We start from the raw sequence: 22574 nt of genomic DNA on the forward strand, positions 1-22574 counted from the left end.
GAACGCGGCAGCTGTGTGAGCCGTCATAACTGGCCATATTTGCCAGCCTCTTGTGGCGTCCCTCAGACTCTGAAGGCTGAATAGTGCAGAGTGTCTGAGGGGGCGCTCAAATAACAGCTCAGTTCAGTGACGCTCGAAGTGCTTGTGCTGCGAGACAGTCAATGTTAGAGCGTGGGGACTGCAGTGAGAGGGTTGGATGTGCATTAGCAGTCCAACAGCACTCTTCAGTGGAGGGCACAGACCCCGGCAAACATAGAAGGAAATGCATGCGTCAAACTCGCTGTGTTTCGTTGTGTATAATCCTGAAGCGTGTCCACGGCAGGATTTAATCCAACGAGATAAACATAGGGCCACGCCGCTAGCGAGAACGCGGCAGCTGTGTGAGCCGTCATAAACTGGCCAAATTCGCCAGTCTCTTGTGCCGTCCCTCAAACTCTGAAGACTGAATTGTGCAGTGTCTGAGGGGCGCTCAAATAACAGCTCAGTTCAGTGACGCTCGAAGTGCTTGTGCTGCGAGACGGTCAATGTTAGAGTGTGGGGAAAGAACGAGAGGCTTCTCGTAAAGAACCGTAATAAGAGAATAAAATTTGCCGAAATAGACACGACTCGATACGTCTAGACGAGACTAGGTCGCGGCGGAGTTTGGCGCGATCCGTTCGGCTAGAGAGGTAGTCAAACGGCATCGCTATATAATAGCAGTCCGCCATGTAGCACACTGAGGAAGGGGAAGCGCGTTTCTCCTGTCCGCTCGGAGGGAGAGAACCGCTTATGCAGGTCAGAGCCTACTCTGAGTAGAAGCTGCGGTTAGACAACATAGTATAAAGCAAAACTGCTCTGATCAACGCGCTCGAGTAGGGGAGAACGAGCAAGTGGAAAACTCCAGTGCATCACTGTACTCATAGTCAAGCCGCACATATCGCCCCTAACCAACACCTCGTGCGGGGCCTCGGCGACCGCAGAAGCGAACGGTGGGGGTTAGACGCGAGGCGACTGAAGAAATAGACTCCAGAGCGCGGATACTTTTCTTATTTTACCATAGCCGTAGGCTATCACAGAGAGAACATGAGAGAGGCTGCAAACGAATCTCTCATGAGTGCCTCCCTGTGATAAACCCATATACGGCTCTTACCTTTCGTTGACTCATCGCGTCCGCGAAAGAGGAGTTAACACTGCTCGAAGAAAATCGCTGGAGAACGCGAGATGATAGGGCACAGAAGATTCGCTATTCCTGAAGGAATGAAATCTGAGCGAAATGGCGCGCTGCACCCAGGTATATCATGCGTGCGCATGCGTAGGGTGGTGCTATGCGCCATTTGGCCAATAGGATTGGCGGGATGGTATAGGGCTTCAGACATTCGTCACACCGGAGGTGTTCCCATACGTGGTGACGTCACCGCAGCATCGAAGTGACCTATGATAGGGAACCCTATTCTTCTCACACGCATTTGCCGCCTCACAGACAGGCATCACTCAATGAGACGCGAGTGTGTGCAAGTGTGTGTGTGTGTTTGCGTGCGTGCGTGTGCAAATCTACTGGTCGCACATGTGCGACTGGATGTAAAATTCAGTCGCACACTCTCAAAATTTGGTCGCAAAATGCGACCATTTGGTCGCAGTCTGGAGCCCTGCAGCTGTATTTTTCTTTTATGAATAGATAAAACTATTGACTCTTTGGAGATATGAAGGATGCAACACTACTGTATAGGTACTCAAGATTAACATGAGATTGACAGAAACTGCATGTGTTATGTCTCCTTTAGTCATATTAACATGTATGTTTATGGATTTTATTTTTGTATGTGTGCCTTGCTGTTTTGATCTCCCTCAGAAACTAACCTTTATACTGACTGGATGTACTGTTTTGGTTTTTACCTGCAGGTGTGAATGTGTCATCAATGACCTCTCGATCTCTTTCTGCCCCTGCAGGTGTGTGTGGAGGAGTCTATGTATCGGTATGGCGTATAGTGCCGACAGCAAACTGGATGACAGGCAGTGCAGACAAGCCTCACATGCTCACACACTGATCACTGGTGTACAGTGACTGTTGCTGCAGACATCAGCAGGATTCCATCCTTTCTATGATTTTACCTTTTATTTCTTCAACCTGGACTCTTCATTTCTTGATTTTTGGACACCTTTTGTGAGCCGCCTTTCCCCCTTCCCCTTTTCCCTTTTCTTACCCTCTTCACACTTTTCTTCCCTCTCTCCCCTTAATATTTTCCCCTGTTGACCTTTTGATCAAATTTGGATCAGCTTGTGCACTAAGATGAGTTGGCTGAGTCGTTTAAATCCAAGGGGTCCAGGCACTCGGACCGGTCGACATGCAGCCCCGTCCAGCCCATGTACTGCTGACCCTGAGACTTGTCTTATGGTGTTTGAAAACCACTGGAGACAGGTGAGACACAACATAGGCTTAGTTTCCATACTAATTGTGAAAATAAACTCCTTAGTACAACTGCTATCCTGTAAATTGAATTTGTGCACTGGCTATTATATATTAGTCCAGGCAGTCCACAAGAAAATTTTCCGACCCTAACCAGCCCGTGGTTGAAGACCCCTGCTTTAGGGCATGTCATTTTTTAGGGCATGCTTTTTATGCTTCGTGTACATCAGTGCTCTCTTATTTGGATTGCTTTCCACTACATGATGTTTTATTAACAAGGTCTGGGAGGAGCCGCCTCAGATACGCGCTCAAGTTAATCAACACTATGGTATAAATACAGCTAACTTACCTCTATCCATTGTCGGTTTATCAGCATCCACCCTCCACCCCATCTCCTCACTTGGAGTTCATATAACACTTATATATGGTACTCTAGGTTCAGGCCATTCCCGAGCTCGGAACCCTTCCCAGACAGCATACCAAATATGCATTACAGTAATTCAGCTAATTATATAGGTGCTTCTCAATAATTCAAGTTTTTTCAAGTTTTTCAAGTTTCAATAAATTAGAATGTCTTGGAAAAGTTAATTTATTTCAGTAATTCAACTCAAATTGTGAAATCATGTATTAAATTAAATGCACATAGACTAAAGTCTTTGGTTCTTTTAATTGTGATGATTTTGGCTCACATTTAACAAAAACCCACAAATTCACTTTCTCAACAAATTAGAATACATCATAAGACCAATTAAAAAATACATTTTTAGTGATCTGTTGGTCTTCTGGAAAGTATGTTAATTTACTGTACACCAACACCATGGTAATTCAACCAACTTTTGGTGCTTTTGGCAGTGTGGGCAGGTGCCAAATCCTGCTGGAAAATGAAATCAGCATCTTGTCGACTGAAGGAAGCATGAAGTGCTCCAGAATTTCTTGGTAAACAGGTGCAGTGACTTTGGTTTAAAACAAAACAAAATACCAACACCAGCAGATGACATTACACCCCAAATCATCACAGACTGTGGAAACTGGACTTATGGACTGGAAGCTAATTGGGCTATGAGCTTCTCCACCCTTCCTCCAGACACTAGGACCTTGGTTTCCAAATGAAATACAAAACTTGCTCTCATCTGAAAAAAGGACTTTGGACCACTGTGAAACAGTCCAGTTCTTCTTCTCATTAGCCCAGGAAAGACGCCTCAGGAGTGGCTTAACAAGAGGAATACGACAACTGTAGCCAAATTCCTTGACATGTCTGTGTGTGGTGGCTCTGGATGCCTTGACCCCAGCTTCAGCCCATTCCTTGTGAAGTTCACTCAAATTCTTGAATCAATTTTGCTTGAGAATCATCATAAGGCTTCGGTTCTCTCGGTTGGTTGTGCATCTTTTTCTTCTACACTTCTTCCTTCCACTCAACTTTCTGTTAACATGCTTGGATACAGCACTCTGTGAACAGCCAGCTTCTTTGGCAATGAATGTTTGTGGCTTTCCCTCCTTGTGAAGGGTGTCAATGATTGTCTTCTGGAAAACGGTATTCACCATGATTGTGTAGCCTAGTGAACCAAACTGAGAGACCATTTTGAAGGCTCAGGAAACCTTTGCAGGTGTTTTGAGTTGATTAGCTGATTGGCATGTCACCATATTCTAATTTGTTGAGAGAATGAATTGGTGGGTTTTTCTTAAATGTGAGCCAAAATCAACACAATTAAAAGAACCAAAGTCTTAAACTACTTCAGTCTGTGTGCATTGAATTAATTTAATACATGAGTTAAACAATTTCTGTTGTATTACTGAACACAACATTCTAATTTATTGAGAAGCACCTGTATGTAATGCTACGTCCTCTAACGTGTCTAATCCTTCCCTCTTTGTCAGGTGTCAGGGGTGCTGAAACAGAGAGAGGCTTCAGTGGGTGGTTATGCTGATGATCTCACTGCAGTTCGAAATCACACAGATCAGATGCTGTGCCTGCTAGCTGAAGAAAGGCCAGCAGGGGGAGACATTGAATCACCAGGTTAATACACTCTTGTGAGCTTGGAGCATACATTTGTACTGTTTCAGAGTTTAGCGTAATAGATGAGAGGCTGTTTTATGTGACAGTGGATTATGAAATGTCTGCAGCAATGGGTCCTATTCTGGAGATGGTGGTGACGGAGAACATCCTGGATGAGTTGGTACAGTGGCATGTGCGCCGTGGTCTGGATCCAGACAGCCAGCTAGAGCTGTTGAAATTGTTTGAGATGCTGATCGGACAGTCACATCAGCCCCTGCTCCTGCACAGTGCAGTGCTACAGCCGCTGCTAAACCTGCTGGGAGCATGTGTGGATCCCCAGCTGGGCTCCCCTCCTGCCCTAGAGTCCAGCCTCGTACTGCTGCTAAATCAGGTGATTGACAGGAAGACGCTGACACCTGTTTGAACCATTTATTGTTAATTCTAACTAAGCCCTGCACATAACCTGCCTTGCAGATTTCTTCAGAATTCAGACTTGTCACATTTTCCTATATTTAAATTAGTTCAGTAGAATTTTGCAGATTACAATCATTAAACCGGACTTTGTTCCTGAGTTCCATTAGTTCATGACAACCAATCAAATTTTAGAGTCGAGCTTAGAACTGGGTTAGGGGTTTGTACACCATTAAAACCCACCATATCCCTGTAATTTAAGGGTTGGGTTATTGTTAAGTTTTGGGTTGGGGAAGGGGCCAGCAACCCGTGGCTCTCTCACCCTTCTGTTGTGGCTCCCTGTAGCATATAGAATACGCTTTCAACCTAATGCCTTATTCTGTGATAAAAATGTAAAATGCGTTGGTAGTATAAAAACCAGTGATAATCATACAATTATTATAAGGGAAATGTATATAAAAAATATTATAGAATACAAATTATTGGATATTGTCTAGCAGTGTATTTGATTTCTTAAACAATTAAAAGTAAGAGATGAGATAAGTTAGTTTTTTTTTCTTCAGAGATGTTGTTATTATTATTATTATTACATTTCATTTTTCTCTCACCCTGACTTCTGAAATGATTGCTACACCCCTACCCTGTAACATAAGTGAATATAAAACTTAAGCTACATGCTGTTATCATCTTAATTTTAGGGATCAAGCAAAACATTCTGCAAAATTAGGATGTGATTACAATCAGCAGAGAGACAAAACTGTAGAGATACAATGTGATATTTATATTTGATTTGACCCTTGATGTAACTAAATAATGCACATTTGATATAAAGTGTAAAAACTATAGAGATATTGCTCATGAATTCCCCCTTTGAGGTCAATTATTTATTAGGTTTATAATATTATATAATATAAAAACAAACTAAAGCATTCAATCAGATCTGTAAGCTAAATATTTTCAAACAAAAAAACAGGTGAAGGTGAATTCTTATACAGTTATCTAAGTAGCGTAAATATCTTAATGTTTTGTTGCCATTCTGTGCCCATCATCCACTGTTTCCTCCACTCAGTCAAGCCACTCTTCTTTAAAACATGATGATGTTTTCTTTCACATATCATTATATTTTTTGGTACTGGCTCTTGTGTTGAGCTATTTCATCCGCAACCATTAAAGTATTTGATTTCTACAGTGACTCATTTGGCACACATCATTCTCTTTCTGTGAAACCTGTAAACCACATTCACCAGTTCTAAATCTATATCGACACCAACTCTATTGCGGTTTGCCTGAGCATTGCAATTATTTTGCATTTACCAGAATTCAATCAAATGGTTTTACCAACTCAGAAATTAGCGTGGCACATTATTCTTCTGCACGGTAGCGACATAGGAAGTGTGCGGTAGTCCATGTGCCCAGCTTAGAGGACACGTTGAAATGTAATATACAATGCTTTTGTGCAGAAATGAATATTAATGTGTGTTTTTCTAATTTGTAACTAAATAATGTTTGTATGCGTCAGGTATGTGTGTGTATGGCGAAGGAAACTGCAGTTTTGGAGTTGATATTTAGGTGTGGACTGGTACAGCAGGGTCCCACTAACCTGCTGATCTTCTCCCTGTTGGTGCCATTTATTCATCGAGATGGCTCTCTGGGACAACAGGCCCGTGACGCGCTGCTGCTCGTCATGGCAACCTCTGCCAGCAACCACGCTGTTGCACGTCACATCGCAGAGAACTCCTACTTCTGCCCAGTAAGCATGAGTGTGGTGTTGTATGCGCTTACCTGATCATGTTTTTGTTCTTGCTTTTGAAAATGTACTCGTATCTTAGATGTTGAGTAGATAGATGGAGAAGAGAAAAGAGGCAGATTTTAAGAGTTTGGTTCTAAATTGCAATAAATCAATTTAGATTAATTTGAGTAAAAATGTGTTTTCTTTACCAAGAATTTCAAGATGAAAACCACTATTTTCTGTTTCAGACTTTCACATAGCATCTTAAGGTTATAATAACATAAAAAAAATATTTAAAAAGATTTATTATAAAATGTAATATTAATTTCCTCAAAATGCGATAAATAAATTGAATCAATGTGAAAGTTATTTTTCATATTGAAACTGATGAAAATTCATAACATAGTAAGTTGGTCCACATACGACAGCCTCTGAACTTGGTCAATATTAATCTTAAATACAGGCACTGGACTAAAAATACAATACATCAGTAATAGCTTCCAAACTTAATTCAATGGGTCATCTTTTTAACGCTATAAATTAATTACAGCGATAAAATAAGATTTCATCATGAACAAGAACATGAACGATAATATCACATTAGACCACAGAAATTCAGAAATGACATTTCCCGTACATTCAACTTCCAAAAGTGCATTCATCTTTGTTGCATTCATTTAGTTGAATAGTGCTATGTGATGTATTAACAAAAACATAAATGGCATTAATAAAAACACTAACACTGACAAGCTAAGCAATATAGCGTTCATAATTGAATGCGATTCATCTAATGAATGCGATGTAGCGTAGCTTGTCTGTGACTCTGTGTATTAGTGATCTATGTCTCTGTGTATTAAATGCATCTGAATAATTTCCATCTGAAAGCACATGATGGAGATTTACCAGTATTATTAATCACAGAACCGGCTTTACTGATGAGATGCACATGACAATCACATACGATTTATCGTGTAACTCTTGTTTGTTGATCAAAAAGTACAAAGTAGATGAGGAAAGCTAGTATGACGGGTGTATTCTAGAGTGTGTGGAATGGAGCGCTGTGATCGGTTGAGTGGATATATCACATTCTGCACAAAAAAAAAGGGAGACTGGCATTTGTCGCGGTTTGGAAAAAAAAGGGAGAAAACATGACCTAATAACTCTGCCAATATCGCATTTTGCGTAAAATAAAAAAAAAAACAACTTTTTAATACCGACCAGATACAATACTTGTTTTGGTGGAAACACTGTTTGTTTTTATTTTTATGGCGTTTATCGCATTTTGGAACCAAACTCTTCATATGTTCCTCATGTTCTTTCCTCACTGTTAGCATGTCTTTATGAATCTCCTTTGTTCATGTTATGTGCCTTTTTTTTTCTGTGCCATGCAATTTAAATGTCACTTGTTTATTTTTTGAGTGCCTCTTGAAGCTGTTTCAGTGGAGACATAAAGTCCTGTAGTGTTTTCTCTGGGTTGCATTCTATGGGCTACTGTGGAATGAAAAGGCCATTTGTCATCTGCAGTTGTGCTACTTTTTTCTTGAGAATAATATATGAGCTTCCGTCTGACCCACTTAACACATATGACTGGAGGTCTCATCTAGGACTTCATGCTGCTGCAGTGCCTCAATCTCTCAACGTTTGCCTTTTGTGACTTTGTGTCACAATCTATTTTTATGCTAGAGATGCATAGGTCTAGCTGACAGTTTCTTTGGTGGCCTGTTTTGTGGCTTTAGAAAACATGGTAAAGTTCCACATGTAAAACAAGCCCTGACATGAAAGTTTTTTTTCAACATACATAAGCATTAAGGTGAGATCACGTTACCATTATTCAGGAATATTCATGTTTGATAATCCAGTCATTCTAATACGAATCAATATGATTGCGAAATTTGCATTGGGTTCAGTTTGGTCATGTGAATTCAGCATGTTGGCCAACAGAAAGCTGCTTGTTTTGAAAGCAACTTCTGTGTGAGCTGTACTTAATACTAGGGATGCACCGAATCCAGATTTTTGGGGTTCGGCCGAATACAGAATCCGCTGTTTAAGATTCGGCCGAATCCGAAACTGAATACCGAATCCTACTCACATCCTTATTCCATTAACACAGTAAAACACATTAATGAAGTAAACAACGTCCACAGCTATGTATTTTTCATTTTATTTTATTTTAACTGTAAAAAAAAAAGAAAAAAAGAAAAGGCAACATTATGCCAGGATGACAAGTGAGAAAAACTTTTTTGACAATTACCAAGCTTATGCTTACCCAAGTAAACAACCAAAACCTTTCAATAAAAGTGCAACAATGCAAAGAAAAGTGTTTTTCTTTTCTTTTAAAAAAGCAGAATATGTTTGGTGACTTAACTGAAATTAATGTAATTGAACATTAACTTAATAAACATGGATAGTAGGCTATTTAGTTTTCGTTTATAACAGTAGGATAGCCTACGATTAGAACAGTAGCCAAATCCAAATCCGAATCCTGGATTCGGTGCATCGCTACTTAATACATTTGCTGTGCTATTGATAATGGACCTTTTTTGGAAATAAAATTTAGCAGAATTTTTTCTGAAGTAACCATATCAGTTTTCCTCGCTAAGATCTGTGTTTTGAATAAGAGCTGAACATTTTGATGTAGTGTAGCAATAAAAAAAAGAAAGAAAGCTCCTGTGTGTTACAGTGATTTTACCATAGTGTGTTATCACACAGGGTGGAACAGCAGTAAAGTTAGTAATACAGTTCATTAGTCGGTAACACTTTAGAATAAGGTTCCATTAGTTAATGTTAGTTAACTACTTTCGTTAACATGAACTAAGCAAGAACAATCCTTCTACAGCATTTATAAGTCTTAGTTCATGTTAATTTCAACATTTACTAATGCATTATTTAAATCAAAAGTTGTGCTTGTTAACATTAGTAAATGCACTGTGAATTACCATGAACTAACAATGAATAACTGTATTTTCATTAACTAACATTAACGAAGATGAATAAATACAGTAATAAATGTATTATTCATTGTTTGTTCATGTTAATTAATACATTAACTAACATTAACTAATGGAACCTTATTCTAAAGTGTTACCCATTAGTCAAATAGATTTGTTGCAACTTGTCAGATTTATAGGCTTCATTTTCTTTGTTTTTTCAGATGTGCATACAGCAAATGTTTTTACATGTAGTCAGGTTTTAGAACGATACCTGTTAAAAATGCAGAGATTGCTTGGTGAACTTTATGAAATAATGTTGGCATCTATTTTTCTGTTTCCCAGGTGCTAGCGACGGGGCTGAGTGCACTGTACTCATCCCTGCCACGGAAGATTGAGGTGCGGGGCGATGACTGGCACGCCCTGCGGAGGGAGGACTGGATGGCCGTTTCCTCTATAGTGCTGTTCATGAACAGTCTTGAATTCTGCAACGCTGTAGTACAGGTGGCACACCCCCTTGTGCGCTGCCAGCTCCTTGACTACCTCCACAACGGCTTCCTGGTTCCAGTCATGGGCCCCGCTCTGCACAAGGTGAACCACTCTGAACTGGGTTGAAGATGTGAGCCATATTTGGCATAGATGGCAGTTTCCATATTCATTTATTATAAAACAATGTTTTGAATGGTATTTATTTTCTCTTATTTTGATTTCTTCTCTCTCTCTCTCTCTCTGTTTCTCTTTCATGGTTCCTCTGTCAGTCGTCAGTGGATGAGATGATAGCAAGCACGGCATATCTGGACTTGTTTTTACGCAGTATCACGGAAACTTCCCTCCTTAAGACCTTCCTGCGCTTCATTCTGTTGCACCGCCATGACAACGACACCATCCTTGATACACTACTCACACGCATCAGCAGCAACTCACGGGTTGGTCTAGCACACACTGTAGCTGGGGTGCATGTATAGATAAAAAACACTTTTGTCAGTGCTGTAGGCTGGAATATGGAATGATGGGACTAAAGTGTTTTTTTTTCTTCTCTTTGAAGCTGTGCATGGTCTCTCTGAGTCTGTTTAAGACATTGCTCAGTCTCAACTGCGAAGACCTCATGCTCCAGCTTGTTCTCAGGTATTTTGTGTGCTTGGGTGTGTGACTCAATTATAAAATAATTATTATTTGTGTGTAAAAAAATAACTGTTTATTGAATGTTTGTCTCCAGGTATCTGTTGCCATGCACACATGTAATGCTGAGTCAGCGAAGGGCAGTCAGAGAAACAGACCTCTATGGAAAATCAGCTGACAAGTTCCTTTCCCTCATACCAGAATGCTGCCGAATCACTCCAGCACCCTCTAGTGAGCGGGATGATGAGCCTGCCTTTTGGGGAAAGGGTAAGTCTGTGTCAGACACATTTTTGGAGAACAGGTGTGCTTTAAAAAACTTTGCTGCTGTTCATGCCTACAAAATTTATTTTCTCTCTTTTTTGCCCCAATAGTGATAGGTAGTCCCACTTCAGAGTCACCGGTTCACCCCAGACCCAGCACTCCTTCCCGCCTCGCTCTCTTTATTCGACAGCAAAGCTCAGGAGGCCAAGCAAACCCCACCTCGTCTGGCTCGGAGAACGCTCCCTCTTCTCCTCGTGGTAGTGTTTCCTCCCCTCTGTCTCCTGACAGCCCAATGCACCAACTCCCAGACACTTCAGAAGGAGAGACTGGCTACCTGGAGTATCTGCGTGATGCTCGCAAGGGTATTGAGCTCTGCTCCTGGGCCTGTCGAGACTGGTCAGCCCCTTACGATGGAGAAAATCCCTCTCCAAACTCTGCTCCTCCTCCACCTCCACCTCCTACATCCAACCCCTCCCTCAATATGGTACAAGAGCATTTCTCCATAATGGACCGCCCTCAGCAGAGGGCAGCAGTGGTTGCTGCAGCACGTGCGGAGTGGAGCAGTTCCGATCGAGATAGTGGAGAGTGGGATGTTACCATCAGCAAGAACTGTATCAGTCTCACACCCCGCAGTAAGAAACGCAGCCTTCTTCCCAGCTCTGTACCTCTACAGTCTTCATCATTTGCATCAGTCTCTACAGAAATAACCGGTGCTGTGGAAACTGTATCCCAACACTCTCATTCGGCATCTCATCCAGCGCTCCATAATGGGATGGGGCAGGTGGAGCTCACAGACAGTGTGGATGAGAAAATGGAGGCTAAGAAAGTGAAAAGGGAAACTGATGTAAATAACAGCGTGGTGAAGGCAGGGATGAACGGGTCGATGGGTATGGGCCCTGTCGACTACAATGATTTCAATGTAAGATCGGCAATTAATTCATCTCAGGTGCAGGTGAAGCCACATCTGCAACATCAAACCTCCATGCCCTCTTCTACCCAAGAGTGTCTACAAAGTGAGAGCCAGAGAGTATCTCCTGTTCCTGCCTTGACTGAGACTTCCACAGTTCCCCATGACATCAGGGGTCCAGAGTCCGTTGAGCGTCTGATTGAGGAGTTGCTGGAGCGGGCGCCGTCGGAGCCATTGTCTGGAGACTCGAAATGCCAGGGAATCAGCATAGAGGCTTTTCACCAGGAGCTGAAGGAGCTGGAGGAACGTGTAAGAGAGAGGAGGGTTCTCTCGCGCAGCTCGGAGGAATCTCGCACTGCTCCTGCTCCCAGCCTGACAGATGAGGACTGTCTTCCAGTGGAGACTGAGCAGTGCACCAGTGAAACGAAGCCTGACAGCACTGCCACGGGGGTATTTAGCCCCGCACGATCCCTTGGACCACCTCTTACTCAACCATACACAGGTTCTCATTGTAGAGATGACCAAATTAAAGATTTGCTTATGTTACTTGTGCAAGTTCAGCAAGTGCTAACCATAAGTCACTGGTTCCGCTTCTCCCTCTGTGTAGGTCCATTTATAACAGCCCTGTTCAGTAAACTGGAGAGTATGATGCAGAACTCCTTATATGTGAACATTTTGCTGACGGGTGTTGTGTTCCAGCTGGCCTGTTACCCTCAGCCTCTTCTCCGCTCTTTCCTCCTCAACGCCAACATGGTGTTTCAGCCCAGCATTAAATCACTCATACAGGTAATACAAGAAATATGACAAATCCATCAGCATGACTGCTTAATACGAAATATGCAAAGACTGAATCAATCTGAGTTGCTCTTTTTTTTTTATTGGTTTGTACATTTTCTGTTCAAAAATATGAATTCTAAATTTATTTTGACAACAAAAAAACTGCTTGTTTTTTTAACTTAAGTGTCTCTGGCACTTTTTTGAGCTTGCATGGTTTAAAGAAAATGTTCTGGGGTGAATTTTGAGGAAGCAAATAATTTCAAATTTGATTTGACAACTTAAATCAGTAAACGTAAATGCATTGCTTCAAAAAGATTTTTTGAAAGATGTTGATTTTTCTACTCTTCAGGTGCTGGGATCAGTAAAAAATCGCATTGAAGCATTTGCAGCAACACACGAGGATTTCCCTGCCATGTTAAGAAAGGCTCGCCGCTTTCTGGTTGCAAGAGGAAAATTAGACTGGTCTGACTCACCCATGGGAGTCCCCAACCTTCGTCGCTCAGACTCATTAAGTAGGTGGATGAAAGTGGATGATTAAGTAGGTGGATGAAAATGAATTAACTTTCTTAGGAAAAAAAAAAAAAAAGAAGAGATCATGGTTAAATGTGCCTGCTTGTAAAAGCCATTTTAATGAAAGATGTTTTGGTGTGACCATGTTTTTGTGACATTTGCCTTTGTAACGAATAATATACACTCACACAGCTGGTCATATCACAAAATAAACTTTGAAGGATGCTTTGAAATTAAGGCCATAAAAAGTCCTAAATATCTAAAATGGTACAACAGAAATCTTAATGAACATTTAAAGGGGTCTTAAATTTGGGAATAGAAAACAGGAATTCTTAAACGTCATGGTTGAATTGAATGGGATCACCGCTCGTTCAAAGTCAAAATATGGCTTTATTACACACTCTACAGTCTCGTGGTTTCAGAGCAGTTCAGACTGTGAATACCACCTATTTATGCCAATGTAATTGCTTATGATCTACTTTTGGTGAATTAAGACAGTGTTTACTTTATGGTAGGGGTGTGCTATAATGAAAAAAAATGATATCTCAATATTTTCTGGAATTTTGTCGATGACTATAATTAGATGATATTTTGCTGAGCATGTTATTGTGCCTGTATTTTGGCAGGTGGACTGCTGACTCCCAAAGTTTTTGATATTCTTTATATTCTGTGTGGTAATTAGATTGCAGGAGTAATTTTTTCAAAAAGTAAAAAAAAAATAATTAATTAAATTTACCTTTAATTGATTTTTACCTTTTATTGGGATTTTTACCTTTTAAAATGCACATTTTTTTCTACCTAATTAAATGTATGTATCATCTTTTGTGTCAAATTTCTTACAGTTCTTTCAGACCGTTTAAAGCAGTAAATGAATGCATTTAACCTGCAGTTACAAATGCATAAATAATATTTTGACCTAAAAAAGAAAAAAAACCTTGAATACTAATATTTGAAAGGATATTGGGGGGGAAAAAGGGAAATCTACTTTAAATTTAAACCTAAAATCGCCAGTAGGTGGCGGCAAATCCCTGCATGAGTGAGTCATTGAGTCATTCATTCAACTGATTCATTCAAATGGCCTGCATTATGCTTAAAGTCCTGCATTATGCTTAAAATATTTTTTTCTGGATATATTTGGTATTTTAGCTGCACAAATTGTATCTGGTATTCAATTCAACATAAGCTCTTATGGCTTCTCTCTGGGCTGCCCTGTCACAGGAAGACACATTAAAGACATTATTATTGTATCAGAAAAATCCAACATTGATAAACCTTTAATTTGTATGTATTAATATATTAAAACTTAAACTAGTTTGTCTTCTGTATTTCTGTTTAAACATGATATTAATTTTATTTGTGCAGGAACTTAGAAGAGTTCTTAAGTCTTACATTTAATAACTCTGCATATACCCTGTGAAATGCTTTGAGGAAGTGATAATGCACAAGGCATCTTAACTTGTTATGTTTCCCTTTTTTCTCTGTTTGTTTTTCTTTCCCACAGTTAAAAGCCGAAAACCATCTCTGGGTGATCTTATCCTGAGGCATACGAACAGTCCTACGAGAGCTCGATATGCAGCTCAGTTGGCATTGTCCCACGTAAGGGATGGAGGGCAGTCCCTCCACAGTGCTTTGTTTCGGGGTGGTGCGGCCGGTGGGGCCTCTGGTCTGGAAAAGCAGGCAGAGGCCCTAAGGGTAAAAAATGCAGTCTACTGTGCTGTTATTTTCTCAGAGTTTCTCAAAGAGCTAGCTGCTCTTGCACAGGAGCATGCCGTAGCCCTACCCTTCCCACCTAGTCAAGGCACTGAGGAATAACACCAGGCCAAAATATTCCTCTGTACTTGCTTTATCCACTGTTCCTGGCACTGAGCTGTAGACCATTATATCCCTGAGATATTTCAAACAGTCTTTTTTTTTTCAAGGGACATAATGCACTCAAAGAGACAAGAAAAATCAGTTGATCATAAAGGTAAAGAGAGAGGTTAATTATCTCATGTGCATAATGTAATTTTTTTTTTATTGTACAGGACCATTTATTCATTAAGCTTAAGGAAATTGTGCATATCAATTGTATATAGTCTATATAAAATATCTATGTGTATAATGATTTTTGTACACTCAGAGAGACTCTGAGCTGGAGGAATTGGGCGTAAACTTGCACTCCTTACGTTTCTAAGTCACTTCAGAGACTAGCTAAAGTAGACTCACTACACACAGTTCTTTTAAACTTTTATGGGTGCGGAAGTGCCATTTACATTTTTAACAATGTTGGACGGTTATTTTGTCTTTTATAGAAAATAGGTCTGTGACATCACACCAAGATATATCAGAAATAATCATCCTGCCGTTTTTTTAAAGGACGAGATGTCAGATGCAGTTTACCAATTACAAGCCGGGCAATAAGTCCTCTTTATTGAGACATCTCTGAAAAATCAACAGGTGACACAATACTCAAGTCCTGCCGATCTTTAGTTCAACATCGTGAGGGATGTTAGAGCCAGTTCAGTTAGAGAGAAGGTTTATTTTCCTAACCTCCGTCCCAATAAAAGGCTGATTTATTTAGCATAGATGTCAAGTTTTAGTTTGAATTCTTGTGTCTTGTTGCAGCTGCACGTTTTCCAGGATGAGTTTCTGGACGTCTAAGGGAAATGCAAATGGTACATTCACCTAGCTTGACATTACATATCTTCAGGGTTTTTTTCTTGAGGTTGGTGGGGGGGGGTGGGGGGGGTACTGGGGTACTGATTTTTCTGCCCACAGAGATCTCCTATACTGGATTTTAGCATCCCTTTTGGGGTCCGACTAGGTGCTAATGTCTGAAATATTTGGCTGGTATGAGCAAAGAGAAGCTTGCTTAATAATTACCTGTCCCTTTAAGGAGTGAGCCAAGTTATGTGACTCATAAGCCATCTTAGTGTTGAATCAAAGTGTTTTTTTTTTTTTTTTTCTGTTTATTAGTTGATTTTGCTAGTGTTATGGAGTATGAGTGAAATCAGCCGTAATGTGTGCTAAGTGGAAACATCACTCCACTTTTTAATTTGTTTATTGCCAAAATACTTTAGACACTTTAATTTTCAGAATGGAAGTTAGGACATGCATGTGCTTTTATGAGATTTTTTTTTTAATAGCAAGATCATTTTTTTTTTTTTTTTTTTTTTTTTTTTTTTGGGGAACAGTATTGTTTCTGCCCCTTGTGTATCGTTAATATGCTGATCTGAAATCATCCATCCAAGAGCTCTTTTATCATCCACAAGCCATATGTGCATTACCCCAGTTACTTAATTTTCATTGCAAGCATTCATTGTTCTTGCTGTTTCACTTGTGTCAGTTCAGTAATTCTGTTCGATCAAATATCATTTGGGCATAATCTTTGATCAGTTTCTAGATGTAAGAGCAGACAATTTGAAAGTCAGTTATATATTATTTTCTGGTTACATCTAGCTGCTGAATTATCAGTCCATCCATTTTCTCCTTATCTATCCTCCCATCCACAGAAAATTTGAGCAGCATATTAGTGTGATGGTTCTCTGCTTTTGTTAGTTAAAATCTGAAATGGTTAGCATGTAAATTCCATATTTAGGGAGAATGTTAGACGATGTTACTTTCAAGAAAAATCATTTGTGCTTTCCCTGAAACATGCTCTAATGTCTGTATGGGTGAAAAAGATGAAATGGAAAGGATAAAGAGAAAGAGGTTGAATGAATAAACGGTACATATGTCAGAGTTCAATTATCTCTGTGGAGTGGTTATTATATTTCTGTTCAGTTTCTAAGTTAGAAATCAAATAGGCCTGTACAACTGATGTGTGTCATAAGATACCAATGCACAAGAAACACCCATCGTTTTTATGATGTAATTGTATGCCTGACGTGGTGGAGATAAGCTTGTTTTTCTTTTTTTACATATGTTTTTGATATGATTTAGACATTTAGAAAAATCAGGAGCTCAATGATTGTGTATCCTTGTTAAGGAAAAGTGTTTGTTTGAATCAATGTACATTGCACAGTTAAGTTAAGTTGATTTTTCTGTATTTGGTTTTCTGCCCATTTGTTTGAGTGAAACGATGTTGACAAGGACTTCTGCAGCTTGTTATCTATGCAAACTGGTTACTGGGTAAGCAAAGATGGTTCAACTTTTGGGGACAAACACAAACTAAATTGGCAATCTGGAACCCCACTCTTCAATAATTTACTTATCCCTTATCGATTCAATAATCTACTGGACTGTATGGAAACTGATGCAAAATGATGAATGTTATCAAAATATTTTTCTATGTATAAAATGGAGGACAGTGGAACTGAATGGAGATTTAAATCAATGAAGAAAACCTTCAAAGACAAACACTAAAAGGGAATGTTTTTATTAATTTATAAATGTTTTACCTGGCAATATGTTTTGCTTCTTTGTCTTTATTTCTCATAAGTTTATAAAGGTGAGATCTGTCATTTGATTAAGATGTGGTTGATTGCAAATACATTTGACATAACGAAAAAAAAAAGTCTCCTGAATACACACTTTGTACTTTCTCTGATTGTTGCTTGGGCGCAGATGAATCGGGTCTTAAGAAATATGACACTGACTATGTTTGGATTTTTTTTTTTAATTCTGATGGTTACATCTTACAGCTTGAGAAAATACAAAATTCAGTATCTCAAAAAATTTGAATATTCCATTTTGAGCTTGATTAGTTTGATTAATTTTGAGTATAAATAATGGGTACCTCTTGGGCTAGTTTAGAACATGCAACCACTATTATGTGAAAGACTACTGACTAGACAGTTGTCCAGAAGACAATCATGAACACACTCCGCAAGAAAGTCATTGCTGAAAGGGCTGGCTGTTCACAGAGTGCTGTATCAAAATATATTCATAGAAGGTAGACTGGAAAAAGTGTTTTAGAAAAAGTTGCAAAAGCAACAGGGATGACCACAGCCTTGGGAAGATTGTCAGAAAAATCATATTAAAGAACTTGGGAGAGCTTCACAAGTAGTGGACTGAAGCCAGAGTCAGGCAATCAAGAGTCACTACGCTCAGACGTCTTCAGGAAAAGAGCTACCAAGCAACTTCTAAAACAGAAACGATGTCAGAAGCATCTTACCTGGGCTAATGAGAAAAGGACTGGACTGTTGCTCAGTGGTCCAAAGTCCTGTTTTCAGATGAATGTAAATTTAGCATTTCATTTGGAAATCAAGGTCTGGAGAAAGACTGGAGAAGCACAGAATCCAAAGTCCAGTGTGAAGTTTCTGAAGTCGGTGATGATTTGGGGTGCCATGATGTCTGCTGGTGTTGCTCCATTGTGTTATATCAGATGTCTTGATTAGTTAAATGCACTTCTAAGATGTACAATGTGCATGTTTAAGGTTTCCAAGTTTTGCTTGTTTTTTTTTTTCTTATGCAAGTAAATGAATAATTAAATAGTTTTTAAAGTTAAGATAGAAAAGATAAAAAACAAATAAAAAAAGTTATATAATAAAATAAAAAAAAGTATGAAATGATTACTTCACAAAGTCTATATGTTTGAATTGATCACAGAAAATTATAATGTAGAAAAATACAAAGAGGAAGCTCATAATCTCAGTCACCAAGGTTATTGGTTGTAGAATTGGTTCTGTACCACAGTGGGACAACTAGCAAGAGAGAGAGAGAGAGAGAAACGCTTGTGAGAGAGGAGGGCAGTGACAGAGGTGCAGGTGTCAGCCACACAGGTAAGACCTTCAAGTTTAGTGCAGTTTTTATAATTCAAGACCGAATATTTTTCAATTAGTATTATACAGTCAATACAATATTATACTTTTTTTTTTCTGGTTAGTTTTGTATTATACATTGCTTTTAAAATATGCTGATGTTTTTTTCCCTCTAATTACCAATCATTTTAAAGTCATTTAAAGAAATACTATGTTTTAAATGATTAACAATAGTTTTAGAGTAAAGACCAGCATTGTGAATTACTTGTTACTTTATTTGGTAATCGTTTGAAATGTTATCACAATGTTATCTGGTATTAGTTTGTACTGTGTTTAGTTGAGTGATATTTATAGTTAATTGCTTTTGAATGAAGATTTAGTTTGGTGACTTTATTGTACACTAAAAGTAGTTAGTTGCTTTTGTTCACTGTCCTTCTTGTACAAAGCCAATATGCAGAGTTCATCTACAGCAGCCCCTTATAGATAATTTAAGAAGTAATGTGAGAGGATCCCTACAGAAAAGACCCAGGATGACACACAGACACATGCACCATATCAGATGACTTTGGATGCAATGTTACAATTATGCAAATGACTATTTACCTTTCTACAGCACCACAATGGTTTAATCTCCATTTTAAAAAAATGAGCATACAAAAGACTTAATTTCACCCGGACTGCGGAAATCTGAGGCATTATTTTTTTAAAGATTTATAAATCATCTTACAGTCTCTTATAGACTGAATCATCTTTGTGCCATTACAATTGGACACATTACTATTATTATTTTATTTTTTAACTACACACAGAGAACACTTTGATGATTTGCCAAATGAGTGACATGTCATTATTTCATATAGTCTGCTGCTTGGCATGTCTTGCTGGCATCTATATTTCGCCTTTGTCCCTCCTCTTTTTTTTTACCATTGTCTCTCAGACAGAACCGATCAGGACTAGTGCTAAAATAGCATTAAATAAAGTAAGTGGTGTCTCAGATTGTACCTGAATAGGAAGAATGTTTTATCTTTTAATGGATTATGTTTATCATGCATCTTAGGTATGCACTGCAAATAAAACGTTATATTCACAGCATGAATATTAATGTACTCTGAAAATAACCTTTTTTTTTTTTTTTACTTACAGTATCTCTTCCTCCCACTACACATGCACACTTTGGACTCTTTAAATCTTGTCATGAATTAAGTATTTGAGCGGTGTGCTAATGTGTAGCCTGATGTCACGTTGGGCCTGAAGGGGCCTGAAGAGGTTAGATAGAAGTCTGCAAAGTGAAAATACAAGTGAGCAAAGGAGAACAAGTGCATTTTCTGTTTTGTGATGAATTTTTTTTTTGTGGTGCATCCCACTGCCTGCCTCCTTGAATTTGAAATGCTAATCATCTCCTTGGTGCTTGAAATAACCAGAACTCCCTTTCTTCTATCTGTCTCTCCCTCTTCTTTGCTCACAATTGTCTGTCTGCCACAATTTCTCTATGTTTTCAATTAGTCTTTTTCTAGCCAATCCTTGGTTCCCTCAATTCACCAGTTCTGTCAGAGTTTCTCGGCTTTCCATCTGTCAGTCAACGTCAAGTTTTGTTTGTCACATGCACATCAGTACAGTGGGAAAGAAACACTTTCTTTGCAATGCTTAAATAGGAGAAAATAATAAAAGAGAACTGATAATACTAATACTAATAAAAGGCAAATAAATAATCAGTAGCACAATAATAATGAACAATGTTCCATATATACCGTAGTTGAGACATCAGTCAGAATAGACAAACAAAATGTGCATTGTGGTCTTGTTTCACTGATTGCCCTCTCAAATGTGCTCAGCAACTGTTCCACAAGACAGCGAACCATATCAAATTCCAGAAGCAAGCCGCTTAAGGTTTCCTACTTTCAGTCAGTACGACGGGTTGAGTGTTATGTTGTTATCTCTTCAAGAAACATCTTAGCTCTAACAATAAAAAAGGACAAGGTAAGATGAAAACAACTTCTTTTTATTTCACATACAAGGCATTTTATTTATTTGCTTATTTGATTTACTCCTTAAATATTTTAATATTTCTGAAGATACAATCCAGAACATGATATTTTGATGTAATAGCTGGTGTTATATAATTGCATAACATTGTTACAAAAATTGCTCCTTCACTACTTTTACTGTTATTACTCATTTTTTAAAATACATTGCACATTATTGCTAAATTTTATGTTATACTAATTATAAAACATGAATTTATTCTGTATTACAGTTACTTCATTTTGTATTTATTGTTTATTTTTACTGTGGTATCTTTATGTTGTCATGGCTGCTGTTTTCATGACTGTAGTTGCCATAGGGTACAGCAAAGCAACTACATCTCCTTTTTTCTAAACTATTGCTATTGTGGATTTCTTATCTACTTTTCCCCCTTGAAATCTTTTCGGGTATTAATTTGTCTTAATGCCATAATATTAAATACAAATTAGTTCAATGAAGATCATTTTTCTAATGTCCTCAGTTTTATTCCCTCTTTCTCTGTACCTCTCCTACCAGGTCCAAAATAGATACAATCCTCTGCAAAGAAGCCTTTACAAATTCTCTGCAAACATGTCTGCTGGATCTCCAGTGGGCAACAAAACTTCCCCTAGCACATCTCCACAGCCTCCTCTAAGCCCAATGGCACAGTCAGACATAGAAGGTCACGAGGGCCCGAAACCTACTCCTGTAGCCTCTTTGCTTTCCTTATCATGTTGGGCTACCCAGGCATTATGTGATTTAACAAGATGTGAAACAGAGCTCAGACGTCTGAGGGAGCAACAAGTGACTGAAGCACGGACGGTAGGTCAAGGTGTGGAGCGTGCACTGCTTGGAGCACAAAGGGAGGAACGTCGTCTACTGGAAAGGGTAGAACAGGACCACCGGGACCTACAGCTCAGACTGGAACAGGTGCAGAGGGACAATGGAGCAGCCATAAGGGTTGGACAAAGATTGATAGACCAGAGATTATATAAAGTTATTAAACTTCGAGAGCTAATAAAGAAATGTAGTGGTGGTGATGGTAATAAAGAACGAGAGTGGGATCTGAAGAGGGACCAGCTTCTTAAGGGTGTTGTAGAACTAGTCCAACCTTGGGAAGTCTCGCTTACACTCAGTCGTGTATCTTTTAAACCAAGTGCCCAACCAGATGCTGTAACTTTTGGTGAAATCAAAATACAAGACCACCATGTCCATTTCCCTGTTGGAGGCTGTGGGCAGCAGGGCCAAATGTGTTCGCTCCATGCCAATGAAGCACGCGGTGTGGCTCATGTCATTAGAGAGGGGCAGAGCACACCTGATGGAACAAGTCTTGGACAAAACCAAATCTTATCTCCAGGGCCTAATCCAAGGCACTCATCCATTAGTAGTGGAAACTTGAAGGCTATACGGAAGCTCAGTTTGTCAGCTCGAAGTGATGAAGAATCAGGAGAAGAGGTCAAACGTCAGTCCCCAAAACTGCATCACAGATCCCCTAAACCTGTCCCATGTGAACGTGATTCCTCACAGGAAGATGAGTGTGAATCTCCTTCATCTGAATGCAAAGGAGATGAGCTCTTTTTGGCTGTACCATCACTTAGTCATGGTGAGTCAGAGGGTGAGGATTTTGCCCGAATACAAAACGGACCAATTACACAGTTTGCTTCACATAGAGCAAGAAGGCAACGAGAACTCTCTCCATCTCCAGAACAAGGTCAACAAGAACAAGGTGGCTGTTTCTTGCATCAGTTTGACCATAAAAATCATGTAAGAAGGACTGGATCTCCATCACTACAGAGCCCCAGAGAGATCATCTCAGGCAGCAACAACCACTTCCTTCATGGCAGGTCTAGTTCTCAGTTAAGTCCATCCTCAGAT

The 22574-nt window shown here is 39.3% G+C and overlaps 1 protein-coding gene across 1 annotated transcript in view; it reads left to right on the forward strand.

Annotated features, from left to right (window-relative positions):
- Positions 1-17405, forward strand: part of fhip1b (FHF complex subunit HOOK interacting protein 1B) — a 29658-nt gene extending 12253 nt beyond the window's left edge. The window contains exons 2-13 of the mRNA XM_026217898.1: positions 1927-2395; positions 4259-4397; positions 4505-4767; positions 6307-6537; positions 9789-10034; positions 10202-10369; positions 10489-10568; positions 10660-10829; positions 10934-12232; positions 12338-12516; positions 12857-13019; positions 14519-17405. Coding sequence (XP_026073683.1) covers positions 2267-2395; positions 4259-4397; positions 4505-4767; positions 6307-6537; positions 9789-10034; positions 10202-10369; positions 10489-10568; positions 10660-10829; positions 10934-12232; positions 12338-12516; positions 12857-13019; positions 14519-14829 — 3378 coding nt within the window. The 5' untranslated portion in view covers positions 1927-2266 and the 3' untranslated portion in view covers positions 14830-17405. The remainder of the gene's footprint in view (positions 1-1926; positions 2396-4258; positions 4398-4504; positions 4768-6306; positions 6538-9788; positions 10035-10201; positions 10370-10488; positions 10569-10659; positions 10830-10933; positions 12233-12337; positions 12517-12856; positions 13020-14518) is intronic.
- The last annotated feature ends 5169 nt before the right edge of the window (positions 17406-22574 follow it).

Source organism: Carassius auratus, chromosome 34 (assembly GCF_003368295.1).
Source record: "Carassius auratus strain Wakin chromosome 34, ASM336829v1, whole genome shotgun sequence".
NCBI lineage: Eukaryota > Metazoa > Chordata > Actinopteri > Cypriniformes > Cyprinidae > Carassius > Carassius auratus.